The sequence below is a fragment of the Hyperoodon ampullatus genome, assembly GCF_949752795.1.
Source record: "Hyperoodon ampullatus genome assembly, chromosome: 13".
In the NCBI taxonomy this organism is placed as follows: domain Eukaryota; kingdom Metazoa; phylum Chordata; class Mammalia; order Artiodactyla; family Ziphiidae; genus Hyperoodon; species Hyperoodon ampullatus.
The window spans coordinates 38,697,307-38,717,261 of NC_136926.1; the positions used below are offsets into that span (position 1 = coordinate 38,697,307).

The 19,955-nt window shown below is 33.9% G+C and overlaps 1 protein-coding gene across 1 annotated transcript in view; it reads right to left on the bottom strand.

The window, feature by feature from the left end:
* ROCK1 (Rho associated coiled-coil containing protein kinase 1) overlaps positions 1–19,955 on the bottom strand; it is a gene marked incomplete at both ends in the record, with an annotated part of 149,455 nt that overhangs the window by 73,641 nt on the left and 55,859 nt on the right. Inside the window, 7 exons of the mRNA XM_079718169.1 lie at positions 3,123–3,214; positions 8,776–8,914; positions 9,240–9,384; positions 10,956–11,040; positions 11,833–12,008; positions 14,553–14,690; positions 15,221–15,321. Coding sequence (XP_079574295.1) covers positions 3,123–3,214; positions 8,776–8,914; positions 9,240–9,384; positions 10,956–11,040; positions 11,833–12,008; positions 14,553–14,690; positions 15,221–15,321 — 876 coding nt within the window. The remainder of the gene's footprint in view (positions 1–3,122; positions 3,215–8,775; positions 8,915–9,239; positions 9,385–10,955; positions 11,041–11,832; positions 12,009–14,552; positions 14,691–15,220; positions 15,322–19,955) is intronic.

The following is a 19,955-nucleotide window of genomic DNA, read 5'->3' on the forward strand; positions in this document are numbered from 1 at the left end:
AATTGTGCACTTAAAAATGAAATGGTAAATTTTATGATATATATCTTTTATGAAAATAAAGAGATAATCTTTCTTAAAGTTTATTTGTTAAAAAAGAACCCAATATAATGCTGACGAAGTCTGAACTCCTAAGCCCCTAAAACTGGCTAGCTCCTAAATTCTTTATCCATGAAGCCTACACTGATGATCTCTCTCATGAGAATGTAAAATTCTAAGAGAGGACACCAGACTCAGTTGAACCACGGAACCTAAACTAGTATATATATGCATACAATTAATTGTGTTTGTTTTTAACTAAACTGAAAACTCACCAGATGATCTGACAGTTATCACTGTTACCATCTTAAGTGTCACCCATCAGCTAAAGGTGGATTAAGTAATGGTAATATCTTAGCTGAAGTGAGATCATGAATGGCAAAGTGTTTTAAACTAACCATATATTATATTTAACACAGTACTATTAATAATGTTATTATATGTAATAATTGTTATCATTTTGTTTTTCCTAAAATTTAACTGCCAACAAGTGTCAGTTCCCTACGTTTCTAGTCTGTATAATACTGAATAGTGGAAATCTTTAAATGATACATGGTATTTCACAAGATCAAAGATGCTAGAGTCAAACAGACTTAACCTGAGTCCTGACATTGTCATTTGCTAGCAGTATAACCTCTAGCAAGCTATTGAGGTCTTTTCATTTCTTTTATCTTTAATCGCCTGTCATTTCTTTAATTCTATCCCAAATGCATGGAAAAAGTAATTTTACAATCTTAGTACTTTGTGTCTCTAAATTAAGAGTGAATAAGCCCAGGAAGCTCATGGAAATTCTGCCAAAAAAATCAAGCTATTTTGTACCCTGCTCCCACACAGCCAAGGAACAGATGGTGAAGACTGCCATTATAACTTGCAGACATATAAGTGGCAAAACTACCAAAAGAACTATTATTTGCAAAACAGTAAGAAATTTTGCCAAAGAAAATTGAAGAGGCAAAAAATATTAAAAAGAATTATAACTGTTATATAATTTTTAAAAACTTGGCAGGTCAGAGAGGTCAGTTCAGAATAAAAGTATTCTTGGTATTTTAGGGGTGGGAAGTAAAGAAGGGTAGGAAGACGGAAAGGGAAGGAGAGAACAATAAGTTCTACAGACTTTGATTTTTCTTTCTTTTTTTACAGTAAGCACAAAATAGGAGCTATCAGGATTAGAAAAAGCTCTCGAAATTTTAAGTATGTTAACTCTAAGTAGACTGTAGCAAAACCATAGATAACAATATAGATCTTAAAAAGATACAGAAATGATAACAACACTACTAATAAAACTACCTATTTATAGAAATTCTTTAAATATAAAGTTCATTTGACTTAAATCAATGACTTAATTCATTTTACTTACTTTTCCCATAAACATAAACAGTTATATTAAGGAGGTATAACAATATCAAAAATGCCACTGATTTGGATGCCACAGTTCCACTAGACTATGAGCTCCACAAGGTAAAGAACTTTTGCTGGTTTGTTTTCCTAATGTCTGAAATAGAGTATTGCTCAGTATATAGTAGGTGTTCAATAATGTTTGCTGACTAGGTTGCCTCCTCTCCTAATTAATATCAATTTTCAAAACACATATGTCTTCCCTACTTTTTTAGAATGATTTATCATATGGTTATTCTGTAGTTGTTTATTCATTGCTTTACTCTGAAAAAAGAAGCGACAGAAAAGATACTCGGTATTTTCTTCAGTCCTCTTTTAAATTTTCCCCAAGTTACAATCAAATCTGTATGTTTTCAGCCTTCTGAAACTTTACTAAAAGCATAACTCAAATAAAAACATAATTTTTCAATGCAAACATTCATCATCTCACTCTACTCATCTCTGTCTTGCAACAGTTTCTCTTGAAATGTGAAGACAATAACCATGTCACATTTACTTATGAGGAAGAGGAAGTTCCTTATTTTCCAGTGTATAACTAACTGTTAATAAATTCTCCCATGGTGAGCCTGCTCCTGTAGCTTCTCCAGATAGCAGGTCATTCACTGTCATTCTCTGTAGCAGTGTAATTTCTTAATTTCCAGAATTCCTTATTTCCCCTTTTCCCTTCTTAGTCAATTTTATAGCTTAGTAGAATGTATGTACTGTACCTGAAGGCCATATAATGGTTTCTTTTAAAATATTTAACAAGGATACTTCACTAATATAGGCAACGCTACATGATCTATTTCTTCAAAATTAGAAAGATTTTTCTCCCCTGAAGGAATCATCTCACGCAATCTCAACTAGATAGGCAGATCTTAAGAGGAATACCTAATTTGTATCTGTTTCTAAAACAGCTGAGTTCATTTTATTATGATCATTGCTGTTGCTACAGCAGGAATTGTTGCTACAGGGGCTGGTATACACTATCCTTTCTCTGCTAAGTGAAAAGGGAAACAATTCCTGAGACTTCAGCAAAGGAAAGATGAATTCTTGGCCTCCCAAATACACAAAGATGGTGGGAACCTTTGGTGCCATTATGACTTTGATTCAGCTACATTAAGCAAAGTTTTCTGTGAATCATCGTAATTTTAACTCTTTTTAAAATAGGGAATATTCTAAACTGACTGAAAATTAACTTTTTGCACACTACAAATTTTTATTTCTGGATTTCAAGCTGCAAGTCTGATGGAATCAAGCATACCATAATTTCTTATATCCTCACACAAATTAAACTGTGATAGAACCTCCTTATATTTTAGGTTTTAGTAAAAACAAGAGAATAACTTTTTTTCACAAGAAATATTACCTCTTAATTATTGACCTCCTCTACAAAGAGATACTAAAGTCTAAACAGAGAGCAATTCAACAAAGATCAAATATCACATTATGCCTGCTGAGCCCAACTCCATTACATGTACATAATACTTCATCTTGATATATTGAATGGGACATCAGAGAAGGAGCAGTATAATTTTCCTAATATTATCAAATATTCTCTCTTTAACTAGGTTAGGACAATACTTATATAGTATTTGTATACTCTGGATTTTCATCAGATATATACATATGTTAGGAAGGCAGTTCCAACAGACTATTTACCACAACTACTTTCAAACAGTCACTGTAATGTGCAAGAGAAAATAACTTACTGTCTCGGAGTGTTTCCCAAGCCCACTGATCATTTTTGAAGAAGAGATGTCGTTTGATTTCTTCTACACCATTCCGCCCTAATCTCACCTCTCTGAATAGAAAGAGAAAAAGTCATTAATCATTTAAGATATGATATTGATACTATAACCTGTTCATATTTATTTGTGGGCATAATGCTAAATCTGTGCAGGATGTTACATATGATTTTATGTCACCTTGAAATTATATTGTCAGCATAATTTTGAGCTTACATAAAAAATAAGTTGAAGACTGAGAATATTAAAGAATTTTTTCTAAAGAAAAAATACACACAAAACAGATTTATTGATACTCCATGACTTTTCTACTGACAACAAATATCCATCACCTTGCTTCATTAGCATAATTAATTTTCTTCATAGGTTTTTTAATAGTGGTAAAGTTAATACATTTTTTGAACTAACAACTTCACACCAGGAGCTAACAAAAACTCCAAAAGATGTTTTAAATATAAAATTTCCATTTTATTCTCTATTAAATATTTCTGACCAACCAACCAAAAACCAATGACAACTAATTCTTGACCCTACAACAAAACTGAGAGCTTTAATGGGACAAGCTACTGATCCTTGGCCTCTTCCATAGGCATAGAAAAAATGCATTTTAAAATGTGCCGTTAGCTGAATTGCAAAGGGGAACTTGGCACCTTTTGTTTTAGTAGAGTACTTAGAAACAACAAAAATCCCAATTCTTTTCATGAGTTGAAAGATAAGCTGCTTTAATCAAAGAGGAAATCAAAAAATACCTAAAAACAAATGACAATGAAAACACAACGACCCAAAACCTATGGGATGCAGCAAAAGCAGTTCTAAGAGGGAAGTTTCTAGCAATACAATCCTACCTCAAGAAACAAAAAACATCTCAAATAAACAACCTAACCTTACACCTAAAGCAATTAGAGAAAGAAGAACAAGAAAACCCCAAAGTTAGCAGAAGGAAAGAAATCATAAAGATCAGATCAGAAATAAATGAAAAAGAAATGAAGGAAACAATAGCAAAGATCAATAAAACTAAAAGCAGGTTCTTTGAGAAGATAAACAAAATTGATAAACCATTAGCCAGACTCATCAAGAAAAAAAGGGAGAAGACTCAAATCAACAGAATTAGATATGAAAAAGGAGAAGTAACAACTAACACTGCAGAAATAAAAGGATCATGAGAGATTACTACAAGCAACTCTATGCCAATAAAATGGAAAACCTGGAAGAAATGGACAGATTCTTAGAAAACCTTCTTAGCACAACCTTCTGAAGCTGAACCAGGAAGAAATAGAAAATATAAACAGACCAACACAAACACTGAAAATTGAAACTGTGATTAAAAATCTTCCAACAAACAAAAGCCCAGGACAAGATGGCTTCACAGGAGAATTCTATCAAACATTTAGAGAAGAGCTGACACCTATCCTTCTCAAACTCTTCCAAAATATAGCAAAGGGAGGAACACTCCCAAACCATCACCCTGATACCAAACCAGACAAAGATGTCACAAAAAAAGAAAACTACTGGCCAGTATCACTGATGAGCATAGATGCAAAAATCCTCAACAAAATACTAGCAAACAGAATCCAACAGCATATTAAAAGGATCATATACCATGATCAAGTGGGGTTTATCCCAGGAATGCAAGGATTCTTCAATATATGCAAACCAGTCAATGTGATAAACCTATTTACAAACTGAAGGAGAAAAACCATATGATCATCTCAATAGATGCAGAAAAAGCTTTTGACGAAATTCAACACCCATTTATGATAAAAACCCTCCAGAAAGTAGGCATACAGGGAACTTACCTCAACATAATAAAGGCCATATATGACAAACCCACAGCCAACATCATTCTCAATGGTGAAAAACTGAAACCATTTCCACTAGATCAGGAACAAGACAAGGTTGCCCACTCTCACCACTCTTACTCAACATAGTTTTGGAAGTTTTAGCCACAGCAATCAGAGAAGAAAAAGAAATAAAAGGAATCTAAATCAGAAAAGAAGAAGTAAAACTGACACTGTTTGCAGATGACATGATACTATACATAGAGAATCCTAAAGATGCTACCAGAAAACTAGCAGAAGTAATCAATGAATTTGGCAAAGTAGCAAGATACAAAATTAATGCACAGAAGTCTCTTGCATTCCTATACACTCATGATGAAAATTCTGAAAGAGAAATTAAGGAAACACTCCCATTTACCACTGCAACAAAAAGAACAAAATACCTAGTAATAAACCTACCTAAGGAGACAAAAGAACTGTATGCAGAAAACTATAAGACACTGATGAAAGAAATTAAAGATGATACAAACAGATGGAGAGATATACCACGTTCTTGGATTGGAAGAATCAACATTGTGAAAATGACTATACTACCCAAAGCAATCTACAGATTCAATGCAATCCCTATCAAACTACCAATGGCATTTTTCACAGAACCAGAACAAAAAATTTCACAATTTGTATGGAAACACAAAAGACCCCAAACAGCCAAAGCAATCTTGAGTAAGAAAAACAGAGCTGGAGGAATCAGGCTCCTGGACTTCAGACTAAACTACAAAGCTACAGTAATCAAGACAGTATGGTACTGGCACAAAAACAGAAATACAGATCAATGGAACAGGATAGAAAGCCCAGAGATAAACCCATGCACATATGGTCACATTATTTTTGATAAAGGAGGAAAGAATATACAATGGAGAAGAGACAGCCTCTTCAATAGGTGGTGCTGGGAAAACTGGACAGCTCCATGTAAAAGAATGAAATTAGAACACTCCCTAACACCATACACAAAAATAAACTCAAAATAGATTAAAGACCTAAGTGTAAGGCCAGACACTATAAAACTCTTAGAGGAAAACATAGGCAGAACACTCTATGACATAAATCACAGCAAGATCCTTTTTGACCCACCACCTAGAGAAATGGAAATAAAAACAAAAATAAACAAAGGGGACCTAATGAAACTTAAAAGCTTTTGCACAGCAAAAGAAAACATAAACAAGACAAAAAGACAACGCTCAGAATGGGAGAAAATATTTGCAAACAAAGCCACTGACAAAGGATTAATCTCCAAAATATACAAGCAGCTCATGCAGCTCAATATCAAAAAAAAAAAAAAAAAAAATCAACCCAATCCAAAAATAGGCAGAAGACCTAAATAGACATTTCTCCAAATAAGGTATACAGACTGCCAACAAACAACATGAAAGGATGCTCAACATCACTAATCACCAGAGAAATGCAAATTGAAACTACAATGAGGTATCACCTTACACCAGTCAGAATGGCCATCATCAGAAAGTCTACAAACAATAAATGCTGGAGAGTGTATGGAGAAAAGGGAACCCTCTTGCACTGTTGGTGGGAATGTAAATTGATACAGCCACTATGGAGAACAGTATGGAGGTTCCTCAAAAAACTAAAAATAGAACTACCAGATGACCCAACAATCCCACTACTGGGCATATACCCTGAGAAAACCATAATTCAAAAAGAGTCATGTACCACAATGTTCACTGCAGCTCTATTTACAATAGACAGGACATGGAAGCAACCTAATTGTCCGCTGACAGATGAATGGATAAAGAAGATGTGGCACATATATACAATGGAATATTACTCAGCCATAAAAAGAAACAAAATTGAGTTATTTGTAGTGAGGTGGATGGACCTAGAGTCTATCATACAGAGTGAAGTTAAGTCAGAAAGAGAAAAACAAATATCATATGCTAACACATAAATACAGAATCTAAAAAAAAAAAAAAAAGGTTCTGAAGAACCTAGGGGCAGGACAGGAATAAAGATGCAGACATAGAGAATGGACTTGAGGACATGCGGCGGTGGAAGGGTAAGCTGGGACAAAGTGAGAGAGTGGCATGGATATATATACATTACCAAATGTAAAACAGATATCTAGTGGGAAGCAGCCACATAGCATAGGGAGATCAGCTCGGTGCTCTGTGACCACCTGGAGGGGTGGGATAGGGAGGATGGGAGGAGACGCAAGATGGAGGAGATATGGGGATATATGTATATGTATAGCTGATTCACTTTGTTATAAAGCAGAAACTAACACACCATTGTAAAGCAATTATACTTCAATAAAGATGTTAAAAAAAATTAAAAAAATAAAAATTGTGACACCATAAAAAAATAAGATAAACTACTTTAGATATAATGAGACACTTTTAAAGACGCTTTCACTGACTCTCTCAGACTGGCTTAGGGAAACTCTCCATGGTTCTATGGCACACGATACTTAAGAGTACTTACCTCTCTGTACAATAAATACCTCATTTGCCTGTCTGTTTCCCCCAAAGGACTATGAGGTAGTGGAGAACAGTGGCTGTGTATCTTGGTCATTTCTATACCTTTGGCATAGTTTTTATATTATACTATATTTATACAGTGCTTATATTAAAATGTAAAAATTTCAAAAACTGTATGTTTCAGGCTGTAAAGGACATACTGAAGGAGGATAAGTTAATTTTAATTAAAGTGAATCTGAAATTGAAACATATTTAAATTTAAAGCCTCTCTACTATTTAAATTAACAATATACAACCTTAAATCCTAAATGTAATCTTAGTAAGCCATCTGGTTCCTGTTTAAATTTTAAAAGTAAACCACAAGGGTATACATAATATGCCATTTTTGTTTCTAAAACACTTATGTGCATTTACATTTATAAAAAATGCTTGTTGAAACTGGAAGAACATGTCAATGAAGGAAGGAGGTAGAAAATACTACATACTTTTTTTTATAGCTTTGCACTATCTACTTAATTTCAAAAAGCATATATAATTAAATCTTTTTCCCAGCTTTACTGAGGTAGTAACTGGCAAATAAAATTTTAAGATATTTAGTTTACAATGTTACAATTTGATAATCATACATATACACTGTGAAAGGAGTCCCCCAACAAGCTAATTAACACATCAATCACTTCACATGTTACTTTTCTTTTTTTGGTCGGGGGCAAGAACATTTAAATGTTGTCTCTTCACAAATTTCAATTATACAATACAGTGTTATCTTAAATGGCATCAACTGGAAGATGCATCATCATTTTTCTATCACCAGGAAAAAAATGTCCCAGTTAAATTACTACATGCCATTGATTCTAAGATGCACTCTAATTTTAGAGATTTTAACATGTTAAAAAAAAAAACTCAGGGAATTCCCTGGCAGTCCAGTGGTTAGGACTCGGTGCTTTCACTGCCAGGGCCTGGGTTCAATCCCTGGTCGGGGAACTAAGATCCCACAAGCCACAGAGCATGGCCAAAAGGAAAAAAAAAAATCAGACTCAATAAAATATACTACCATCTTTATATTTAACTAAGTTAAAAATGTTAACAATGAAAAAAATAATCATCTTGTCTAGTCATCAGCAAAGAATCTATTACTATCCCAATTTCTTAGGTAAGTGAGTTGAGATCCAGAAAAGCCATCCAGAAAAATCAGAAAAATTATATCAGGTTTCACTGTCATGAATGATTTTGGGAATGGTAGTTTTTATTCCAGTAGTTCAAATATAGGAGTTCAGATATAGACCTTAAAAACTGAGCAGCAAAATGAAAATTTCCTTGGAATAAGTGTTCCATGTTAAAATTATTTACCTGTCAGTAAGGAAGGCACAAATAAGATTTTTTGCTTCTTTTGATATGTCATTATCATCAGGGAAGGTAAGTGAATTTTTATGGTTCATAATCTTACTGTAAGTTCCAACCAGAGAATCTGCATAAAATGGTGTATCACCTGATAAATTGACAGGGAAAACAAAAGCAAATTAAGATACATTGAAAGAAATCAGTTTCAAAAGAAAAGAGTCAATGTTACTGTTTAAAGATAATTAACTATGCATAAACTAAAAATATACACCAAATACATAAAAAGAAGTAACACATCAAGTTTCTCTAAGTCTCTAAATAGCTTGTCAAAACTGACAAAGTAGGTTTGGATCAGTTTGTTTCCTACAAACAAAAGCAACACTGCTTAATGTAATATTTTATTAGAAGAAGCCAAGTCTAAGTTTGGAGATGAACAACTATGTTAGAGGTACATAAAATCCTCCTTTACTCACCTACAAGCATTTCATATAAAAATACCCCAACTGACCACCAGTCACATTCTCGTCCATAATAACCATCACCACCTTGAGATTTTAATACTTCAGGGGAAATGTAATCAGGTGTCCCAACTGCTGTATCACATCGTACCATACCTTCCTAAAAAGAGATCAAATTTTCAATTAGGATATAAATGTAAAGTCTCAATTATTTAACATGAGTTTTTCTTAACATAACATGTAGAACTCTTAAGTCTTTGTGTTATGAAAGATCACATCAAAACCTAATGCAGACTTGATAAAAAGTAACAAACAGCTTAATCATATATACATATTATATACACAATATATTCATAATGTATGTGTGTATGTGTATATGGTTATAGCAGTGATTTTTATTTTGTAATAACACTCACTAGAAAGACACATTGCCACCATTTATTATTCCCCCAGTTGTACCAATATGATGATCTCATCTTAATTGCAGAGAACAAGTATATAAGTCAATGCAAATATGTTGAGGAACCGAAAGAATGAATCACTTGATAACATCAATATATAAATGCTGATTTAATTGTTTTTTACTAAAATAGTCATTCATTTTAACTATGCTTGAAATTGAGGGAAAAAAACATGGAAGAATTGACTGTACAAATATAAAATGGGGAAGCATGTGCATGGGAAAAGGGCATAATAGTGTTAAGCCCACTGATAACTACCTAATATGCATTTTAACCCTCTCTCCAAAATAAAAACAAAAACTATATATACCAGTTACTTACTTTAGCTGGTATGAGTGCAACAGAATTATACATGATTACACAAAAGTTCTCACATAGTGTTCTCCTCCTAACCCATAAATTTCCTTTGGAAATAATAAATACAACTTTCTGATTATTCTTCTATGATAAGTTTCAAAGAATATAAACTGTTTCAACTGAAAATAAAGCAGCATACTTGCTACTTCAGCTATGTATATAAGTTATTTATTATATAAATAGTGAGCATGAGTACCTTTTACGATTGACTCCCCAAATAAGTAGTAAGATCTTTTCATGTTTAATAGAAGGCTAAGTAAAACATTAAAAAATATACATATTACTGAAATCCAGTTTTTATGAAAGTCTCATTTTAACAGTGGCATTAGTATTTAGTGACATTTAAGCTAATCCCATTTCTAGCTACCAATAGTGGACATTACAGATTTGTTTTAAAAGATTTAGTAAATCTGGCAATCCACGCTTCCCCCAAATAGAGAGGGGAAAAAATAAAGCACTTACAAGTTACTAACACAACACTGAAACTATGGCATCTAGTTCAACAAATAAGACTGGGCACATCAATTCTGTACAAGTCCAGATATGGTTAGTAAATTCTTAAAACATTGGGAGAGGGAAGGGTAAGCTGGGACGAAGTGAGAGTGGCATGGACATATATACACTATCAAATGTAAAATAGATAGCTAGTGGGAAGCAGCTGCATAGCACAGGAAGATCAGCTTGGTGCTTTGTGACCACCTAGAGGGGTGGGATAGGGAGGATGGGAGGGAGATGCAAGAGGGAGGAGTTATGGGGATATATGTATATGTATAGCTGATTCACTCTGTTATAAAGCAGAAACTAACACACCATTGTAAAGCAATTATACTTCAATAAAGATGTTAAAAAAAACATTTTGTAAAAAGCATCTATCTTGAATTAGCAAAACTAAATTAAAATCTAATTATTTAACCTTATTCATCTTCATACAAGTACCAAAATCTGCTAACTTCAAATGTCCAGATTTATCCAGCAGCATGTTATCAGGCTTCACATCTCTGAGGGGGGAAAAAAAAAGTACAGTATCTCTGAAACAGATCAGAAACTGATAAAAATTATATGAGGCAGTGATTTTAGGTCATATATCCTCAATTTAGATAAGGTCACCTTTGATCTATATGTGCTCTCTATCCACATCTACAAGCTGACTTCATCAGGGAGACTCTCTCATATATTATGCCTCAGAAGAAGACACTCTTTTAAGTAGAGTTTGATTCTTCCAAGAGGAAAATCAAGTCATTTGAGAGAGAGTAACCATAAAAAATGTAACATTCAAACATAAAAAGTAACTGAAACACACAAGATAGATAAATACATAAATAACCCCAGAAGAGGGTCTAAATCACTTTCATTTTTCAATCCCTGGCACTGAGCACAGCAATTGCACATAGAATTCAAGTGGTGTTTGCAGAGCAAATGAAATTATTCTTCTACCAAATAAATTTGATCTGTTCACTAATTAAAAGCAAATTAATTTGTATATAAAAATTAAAAGCATTTAATACCCCAGGATATACCTTAAAAAAACAGCTTATAATTTTTACTTTTCAGGACACCATATAAAAGCCTTATAATCAGAATAAGAAATATTAAAGAATACATTTATATCAACACTAAACTGAAATGTTAAAACCACAAATTTCAAAGTTTTAAATTCTGAAACACCACTCATGTCATATGGGAGAATAGGTGGATTTAGAATGGGAAATGCTAATCAAATGAAGTTTAAGTACTGATTTTTAGCTTCTCTCTTTAACAAATGAGAAATTTTAAAGCATTTTTATCCTTACCTATGAATAAAACCCATGGAATGGATTGCATCCAATGCAAGAACTACTTCTGCAGTATAAAATCGGGCCCATTTTTCAGGCACATCATAGTTGCTCATTAAGTTTACAAGATCTCCACCAGGCATGTATTCCATTACCATGTAGAGATAACGATCATCTTGGAATGCATAAAATAGCTACACAAATACAAGAAAAACAAAGAAACAAATTCATTAAGATTAAGCAAAACTTTCATTTAAGAATTGTCAAAAATACTAATATAAGATTTAACTGAAATAATCAACTTGCAGTAGTTGTAAGTACTCTTTAAAAAAAAGAAACAAATACAAAGAAATAGCACAAAGAACTTTGCGTATGCAAAGGAGTTATTAACTGTGGTTACTTCTGAGGAGTCGGAGACTTCTTTTCTCTACCCTTTTCTATACTAATTGAATTTCTTATACTGAGAATTTTTAAAAATTATAATAGTTTCAATAAAGAATATACAACTCTTCTAAGCAAAGACATATCGTAGTTCTAATTTAAATTGTGCATAGTGGGGTTTAGTGTTAAATTTATATCAACACCACAATTTTCAAGTAATCTAATAAAATTAGGCTACAGTCTTAGTTGTCCCTTATTAGCTGTGTGACTAGGCAATTTACTTAACCTCCCAAATTATCTGTGGCTATAATCCTTTCTAGAAGAATATATGGAAAAAAAAGAATATATGGGACTATATATCATGTTTGACTTTTATACTTGCTGCCCAGTTTGTGTCTGGATGCCTGGCAGTTGGCAAGTACTTAATGAATGTTCAAGGAATAAAAGCACAAATTTAATCTATAAATTGAGGGTGTAGCTAATAGGGATTAACTGCCTATCAGAGTTGTTAAAAAGATTAGCGAATAGAGAAACAGCCCTTAGTACAATAGATGCTCAGTAAACAGTTGCAGTCAGTAGGAGGAGTCGCAGTAACAGCTAACAGAGAAACAGGAAGAGTAAGGTCCATTGATATGAAATTGGCAACAATATCAGGAATAAATATATTATGTGACCAGTGTTGAAGTTAAAAGAAGAGCAAATTTACAAAAGAAAATTTCTTTTTTTTTTTGCCGCAATACGTGGCTTGTGGGATCTTAGTTCCCCGACCAGGGACTGAACCCATGGCAGTGAAAGCACAAAGTCCTAACCACTGGACTGCCAGGGAATTCCCTACAAAAGAACATTTTAAGTAAACATGAGAAGATTAAAATAGAATTAAAATAAATGAAATAAGCCCTTAGAGAAAAAGTATAACTAATTTACCTAGGCACTTAAGTCTTAAAATTCTTTTCATATTTCATTTTTTTCAACAGCATTTAATGATTTTAGTTACAGATTTAGTAACTTTAATTAAATATAAATATTTGGGGGAAGGATAAGAAACTAAGTGGTATCTCATGGCTATCCCAGATTAACATGTACAGTATATCACTCGGACACCATAATTAAAGAAACACTGTTGATTTGGTGGCAGTTTACCCTATTTAAAATGTATCAAGAAAAATAAAGCTTCAAGTTCATAAGCTGTAAATTTAACCTTAAACATTTATGTCATATTTTTTAACTTCTTACACAACACTGAACACTCCCCGTTATCAGTGGTTCTCAACCAGAGATGATAACTGCCAGTGTCCCATGGCCCCCACCCGCCCACTCTCCCCAACATACCACCCAGGGAGATGTTCAACAATGTCCGAACACTGTTTTGGTTGTTACACCTTGTGTGTGGGGTGGGGAGGGCTGCTACTGGCATCACCTGGGTAGAAGTCAGGGATGCTGTTAAAAACCCACAGGATAGCCCCCAACAACAAAGAATCACTTGGCCCAAAATGTCAGTAACACTGAGCCTGAGACACCCTGCTCTAAACAGCTGATAAAAACAGGGCAGACATTTCAAGTATAAAAAGTCTTATTATGTGAATCTTAAACATCTTCCATATCCTTTTTATCCCAATTACTACTATGCTTATTTAAGACAGTCTTCATTACATAGTGTAAATTTAAAAAACTACAAAATTCATGCTAGGAATTTAGAAATGATCTAGCTCAGTAGTTTTACTATTTTTTAAAAAAAACCACAAGACCTTATTTCCCCCATATGAAATCTTAATAAGAACCCCAATATATAAGACATATAAAACATGCAGCTGCTCTAGTTGAAGCAGAAATAGAAAACCCAGAATTATAACCTACCCAAACAACTGCTTGCTCCCATGACTCCATCTGAGGTATCTCCTCAGTTGAAAATAACCAATCTAAGCCACCTTTCACATTTTTGAGCAAGAAGACTGAGGCCCAGAGATGTAAATAACCTGGCCACAGCTTCAGGTCAAGATTAGTACCTACAATTACTAACTTTCTAATGTATTTTTCTTTCCACTAAAAAACCTGAAGCCAATACAATATTATTTGGAGTCCTAGCTTAACTTTTTTCCCTCCATTTCTCCCATTCTTTCCACTCTACTCCCATTCTTTCCCTCTATTTCTCCCATTCTCTCCACTCCAGAGACAAATAGTTATTTTCCTCCTAGAGATGATTCAATAAAATTAAATTTTATGATATTAAAAATAATGATATATTAGACACTTTTGTAATTGCCAATAAATTCTCTATTACTGTTCTAAAAAACAAAGCTTCTCAGACATGTTAAGTTACAAACTACTACAGCAACAATGAAACAATAACAAAAGCATACCTGAACAACCCAAGGACTGTTAGCAAAAGCCATGATGTCCCTTTCTTCCCAGAAAAAAGCAGAATCGGATCTCTTAATCATTTCAAATTTGCTGAGAAGCTTCATAGCATATACCTTCCTGGTGGATTTATGCCTTACCTTTAAAATGGAAAATAATGAACATTTCATTAACATTTAAAGCTCAGTGTTTCCCAGAACAATTTACTAAATAATTTAACATTATTAGTCTTGCTATTTTAACTTCTCTTCTGAATTATCCCAATTAGATAATGTCAAGGCTTTAACTACCAGATGTAAGTAATGTTAGAAAAAAATCTTTATTCCCTATATTATGGCACACTTCCCCCTCCTCCACCCTGCTAGTTATGCTACTTCCTGTTTATAAAACTTACTACTGCACAGCATTTTAGATAGTGTAATATGAGGAGTAAAGATTTCTCTTTTGATGCTTGAAAACTCTTCTCTACCCATGAATTCTTGGGGAAAATATTTCACACTACTGCTGAATTAGACTCTAGGCTTTCATATCCTTAGGCAAGAATGTCTAGAGCAATTTAAAGCAAAAATTTTATAAAAACAATACTTTCCCAAACAACATATGTTAAACACACAAGTGGATTTTTTAATTTTAAAAACATTGTTTTTTTAATCTCATTAAAATAACCTACCAATTGAACTTCTCCAAATGCGCCTCTACCAATCACCTTCACTACTTCATAATCTTCAGCTTTCATTCGTAAATCTCTAATTTTATTTATTGTGTCTTTATCTGTATGAAAAGAAAAGTTTATAATTTTAAATCACTGAAGCATTATAACTAAAACTGCTTATTTTACATTCAAGTTCTTGAGAAACAATAAAAAACAAAGATGTGCATTAAAAATTATTTAATATAAGTAAAATATGAAGTTGTAAAACAGAGAAATGTTCAATGTGCTAAGAATTGTTTTTAATAAATTCTGGAATGACTTCACTCTGTAAAAATATTTTTCTTAAATCTGACTTACTAGAATGTTTTAAAAAACCAAATATTATACTACACGTACACTGAGAATAATTAGTTAATTCGTTCCTGGTATTTTAAGTATATATCAAATTTGAATCAAGGGGCCACAGGGAGATATTTTAGATTAATGAAACAAGTTTTCTTTTTATCAAGTCAGTTTTGACGATCCTTTTAAAAAGATATAACTAATTTAAGATATCAAAGGTAAACATGCTAAAGAATCACGTACTTATTATATTTCTCTATTTGAATGCAGATTTTAACTTAAAACACACAGTGGGAATCACTACAATTATTTATATAAACCTGTCACACTACAAACTACAATAATTTAAAATCCCCACTGGATAGATATTCTAATTCCTAATTTGGTCATAGATTAAAATAGGGCTATTTTAATCCACATGGGTCAACACTGGCATGAGATTACATGGAAAAGCTTCACAGCAGAGTTATACAAAATACAGGGCAGCTATTAAATTTAAGTTCTAGTTCCTGATAAAAGCTACATATAATATCTTGTCTTTCTTTTGAAATGCACATTTAAACTCATGTTTGTATACATTATGACCCATAAACACATGCAACAGAGAGCAAACTTTCACACAGGGATAACATAGGTACATTTAATTTTAGATCACATATCTATTGCAAATGTAACAGCAAGATATAAACAATAATCAATTTACTGCAGAAACATCTGTGTTAACTATAGAGGCTCTACAGTAATCACTGTAGATACATAAAACATAACTTTAAAACACAGTGTCTGCTCTTATGGATTTCAAATGAAACTGAAACAAACAAAAATAATACCAAAAAATGCAAAAAGGGAAATAAGCACAAGCACAGAGTTTGTGGAATATAAAGGATGACACCTAACCCAAGGCTGCCTAGGAGGGAGGTGGTTAGAAAAGGCTTTCTGGAGGTGAAGAAACCTGAAACAAGTCTAAAAAGAAAGCAGTTAGCTAGCTGGGAAGAAGAAAAGAGAGAATATAACAGGCAGATGGGCAAATATAAGCAAAGGCACAGCAGAACTGTTTGTTGCTGGAGTATCAAGTCTGTGGGAAGGATGTGAAGGAGAGGCTGGAGAGCCCCAAACTAGTTAAGGAACTTGAACTTTACCTGTAGGCCAGTAGTTGTAAAATTATTATTTAATCAACAAAAATATTTTTCACATTCAAGTTTAAAAGCAGTACAATATGAAAATAGATAAAAGAAAAGCGCTCTGCTTCAAGAGGGTAGTGGTGGTGGGTGTCGTCAGAGAAGGGCTGGAGCCTGGTCTGCTTTGTACACCTCCATAATGCAGCCCGATAGAGTCCTGTGGGATCTGTCAGGAACTGAGAACAACAACCTGAAAACCACTACTACGTGTTGGAAGCCATGACAAGAAATAAGGCGTATAAACAACATAGCCAAATTTACATTTCAGCTGCACTACTCCAGGGAATATGTAAATGATAAATTCAATAAGAGCAAGACTGGAGCGGGGGTAGAACTTTAAGAGTACTGTAATACTCCAGACACGAAATAAGAAAGTTCTGAACCAGGATAGTGTGTTATATAATAGCCTATGGGGTTGAGAAAGGATCCCTGGCTCTGGTTATACCAGATTTAGAGCCATAAATAGGCTATAAAGTCTGTAGTTTTGGGCTCAGAAAATATATCTGCTGCACATGTGTGGAAATGGAGATCTTGCTTCTTATTTTAATTTCTGACAGCACAGGAAGTTACAGAGCAGCTCGATGTTACTTGTGATTTGAACATTAGTTGTCAAAATGACTTTATTACATTTAAGTTTTGCATTAAAAGTGCTGTCTTGCCTTGTAATTTTAGGTTAAATCAAAAACTAATTTCCAAAGTCAGTGTTCAATGATAATTCAATGATAGTTGAGAGTGGTTCTTCTCATTAAGAAAAATCTTCATCATGGTCCTTGTCTTAATCAGCTCATCCTGCCATGCAAAATACAATAGACTGGGTGGCTTAAACAGACATTCATTTTCTCATGGTTCTAGAGGCTCAAAGTCTAAGACTGGGGCCAGCGTGTTCTGCTTCTGGTGAGATCTCTCTTCCTGGCTAGTTGGCAGCCAGCATCTCTCTGTGTGCTCACAGGACCTCTTATGTGTTGCACAGGTAAGGACACTAATCCCATCACTAATCCCATTTTATCACAGTCCCACCTTTATGACCTCATTTAACCTTAACTGCCTCTTTCTTGCTTGGCCCTATCTCCAAATACAGTTATATTGGGGGATTAGGGATTCAATAGATGGATTTGAGGTCGGGGGACACAACATATTCCACACAAAAAAATCACAAATGTCACCACTGCTAAGCCATTGACTTGTTATATGCGAACATAAACTGGGATATTCAGCTTCAATTTCTGTCAAAAGTGTACAGAATTGATAACGGTTAGTTCAGTCCATGAGAGTGAATGATGTTTACCACTGATCCTGTGGTTCAATAACACGATAGATTCAAATATTTTCCACAAAGTACTTGCTGATGTATAATACAATGAATAACTACAGGCTTTAAACACCTTGTATTTTCATAAACTTTGTTATTTTGTTCAACTAACATTTTCTGCACCATACATAATTTTAACTACCATCACTTGTAACACATGTTAGCAGACTCCACTTCAAGTTGTACTTAGTGTTTCCTCAACTTTTTAAAAAACATTCTTGCCTGTACTTGTTCCATGCAGACTATACATAGAGACTAATTCTTCACTCACTTCAAACTCAGCATTGATCCCTCAAACAAAAGTCAAGGAAAATCACTCAAAATTGTCTTGTTTTTTAATTGACTATTGCTGTTGCTCCCAATGGTCTCAATTCTTTGAGCAGCTACTGTTTTTGCCAAAAAGCTAATAGTTTTTTAAATTTTTTATTTTATTTATTTTTTATACAGCAGGTTCTTATTAGTTATCTATTTTACATGTTAGTGTATATATGTCAATCCCAATCTCCCAATTCATCACACACACACACACACACCGCCCCCCACCACTTTCCCCCCTTGGTGTCCATGTTTGTTCTCTACATCTGTGTCTCTATCTCTGCCTTGCAAACCAGTTCGTCTGTACCATATTTCTAGATTCCACATATATGCATTAATATACGATATTTGTTTTTCTCTTTCTGACTTACTTCACTCTGTATGACAGTTTCTAGATCCATCCACGTCTCTACAAATGACCCAATTTCGTCCCTTTTTATGGCTAATATTCCATTGTATATATGTACCACATCTTCCTTATCCATTTGGCTGTCGATGGGCATTTAGGTTGCTTCCATGACCTGGCTATTGTAAATAGTGCTGTAATGAACATTGGGGTGCATGTGTCTTTTTGAATTATGGTTTTCTCTGGGTATATGCCCAGTAGTGGGATTGCTGGGTCATATGGTAGTTCTATTTTTAGTTCTTTAAGGAACCTCCATACTGTTCTCCATAGTGGCTGTTGTCAATTTACATTCCCACCAACAGTGCAAGAGGGTTCCCTTTTCTCCACACCCTCTCCAGCATTTGTTGTTTGTAGATATTCTGATGATGCCCATTCTAACTGGTGTGAGGTGATACCTCATTATAGCTTTGATTTGCATTTCTCTAATAATTAGTGATGTTGGGCGGCTTTTCATGTGCTTCTTGGCCATCTGTGTCTTTGGAGAAATGTCTATTTAGGTCTTCTGCCCATTTTTGGATTGGGTTGTTTGTTTTTTTGATATTGAGTTGCATGAGCTGCTTGTATATTTTGGAGGTTAATCCTTTGTCCATTGATTCATTTGCAAATACTTTCTCCCATTCTGAGGGTTGTCTTTTCGTCTTGTTTGCAGTTTCTTTTGTTGTGCAAAAGCCCAAAAAGCTAATAGTCTTAAGGAAGTTTTTCTCTCTGTACACATTTGCTTTGTTGCTGCAAACACCATCAGTGAATAGCTTTCCCTGCTTGACTAACAAATAAGCCACTTGTAAATTTATGTAAGGTCATAACCTCATTTTCTTTTTTCATCTTTGTAAAGAAAATTCTGCTGTGGTGAGATATTCTATTTTAAATTTTCTGGGTTTTTCTAACTGTTGCTTTCCTGTGAGTTGGGAATGTTATGGCGAGTGCTTATTCTGGTAATGTCAATGCACATTGTACTCTTTCAGCACGACTACAGTATAACTGCATAATAACACAATGCCCTGCCCTCTAACTTGATGAAATAATCCACACTTCACTGTGCCTCAAAATAACAACATTCAGTTTCACTTTTCTTTTCCTTTTTTGTTCTGACATGATGGGCATGCACTGGCAATGGAAAAAAAATAATAAAATTCTGTGGTATGGTGATACACATGGAATGCTTTTGTGTTGTAACTGTGTCACTGTGATTTCTAGCGTGCTGAG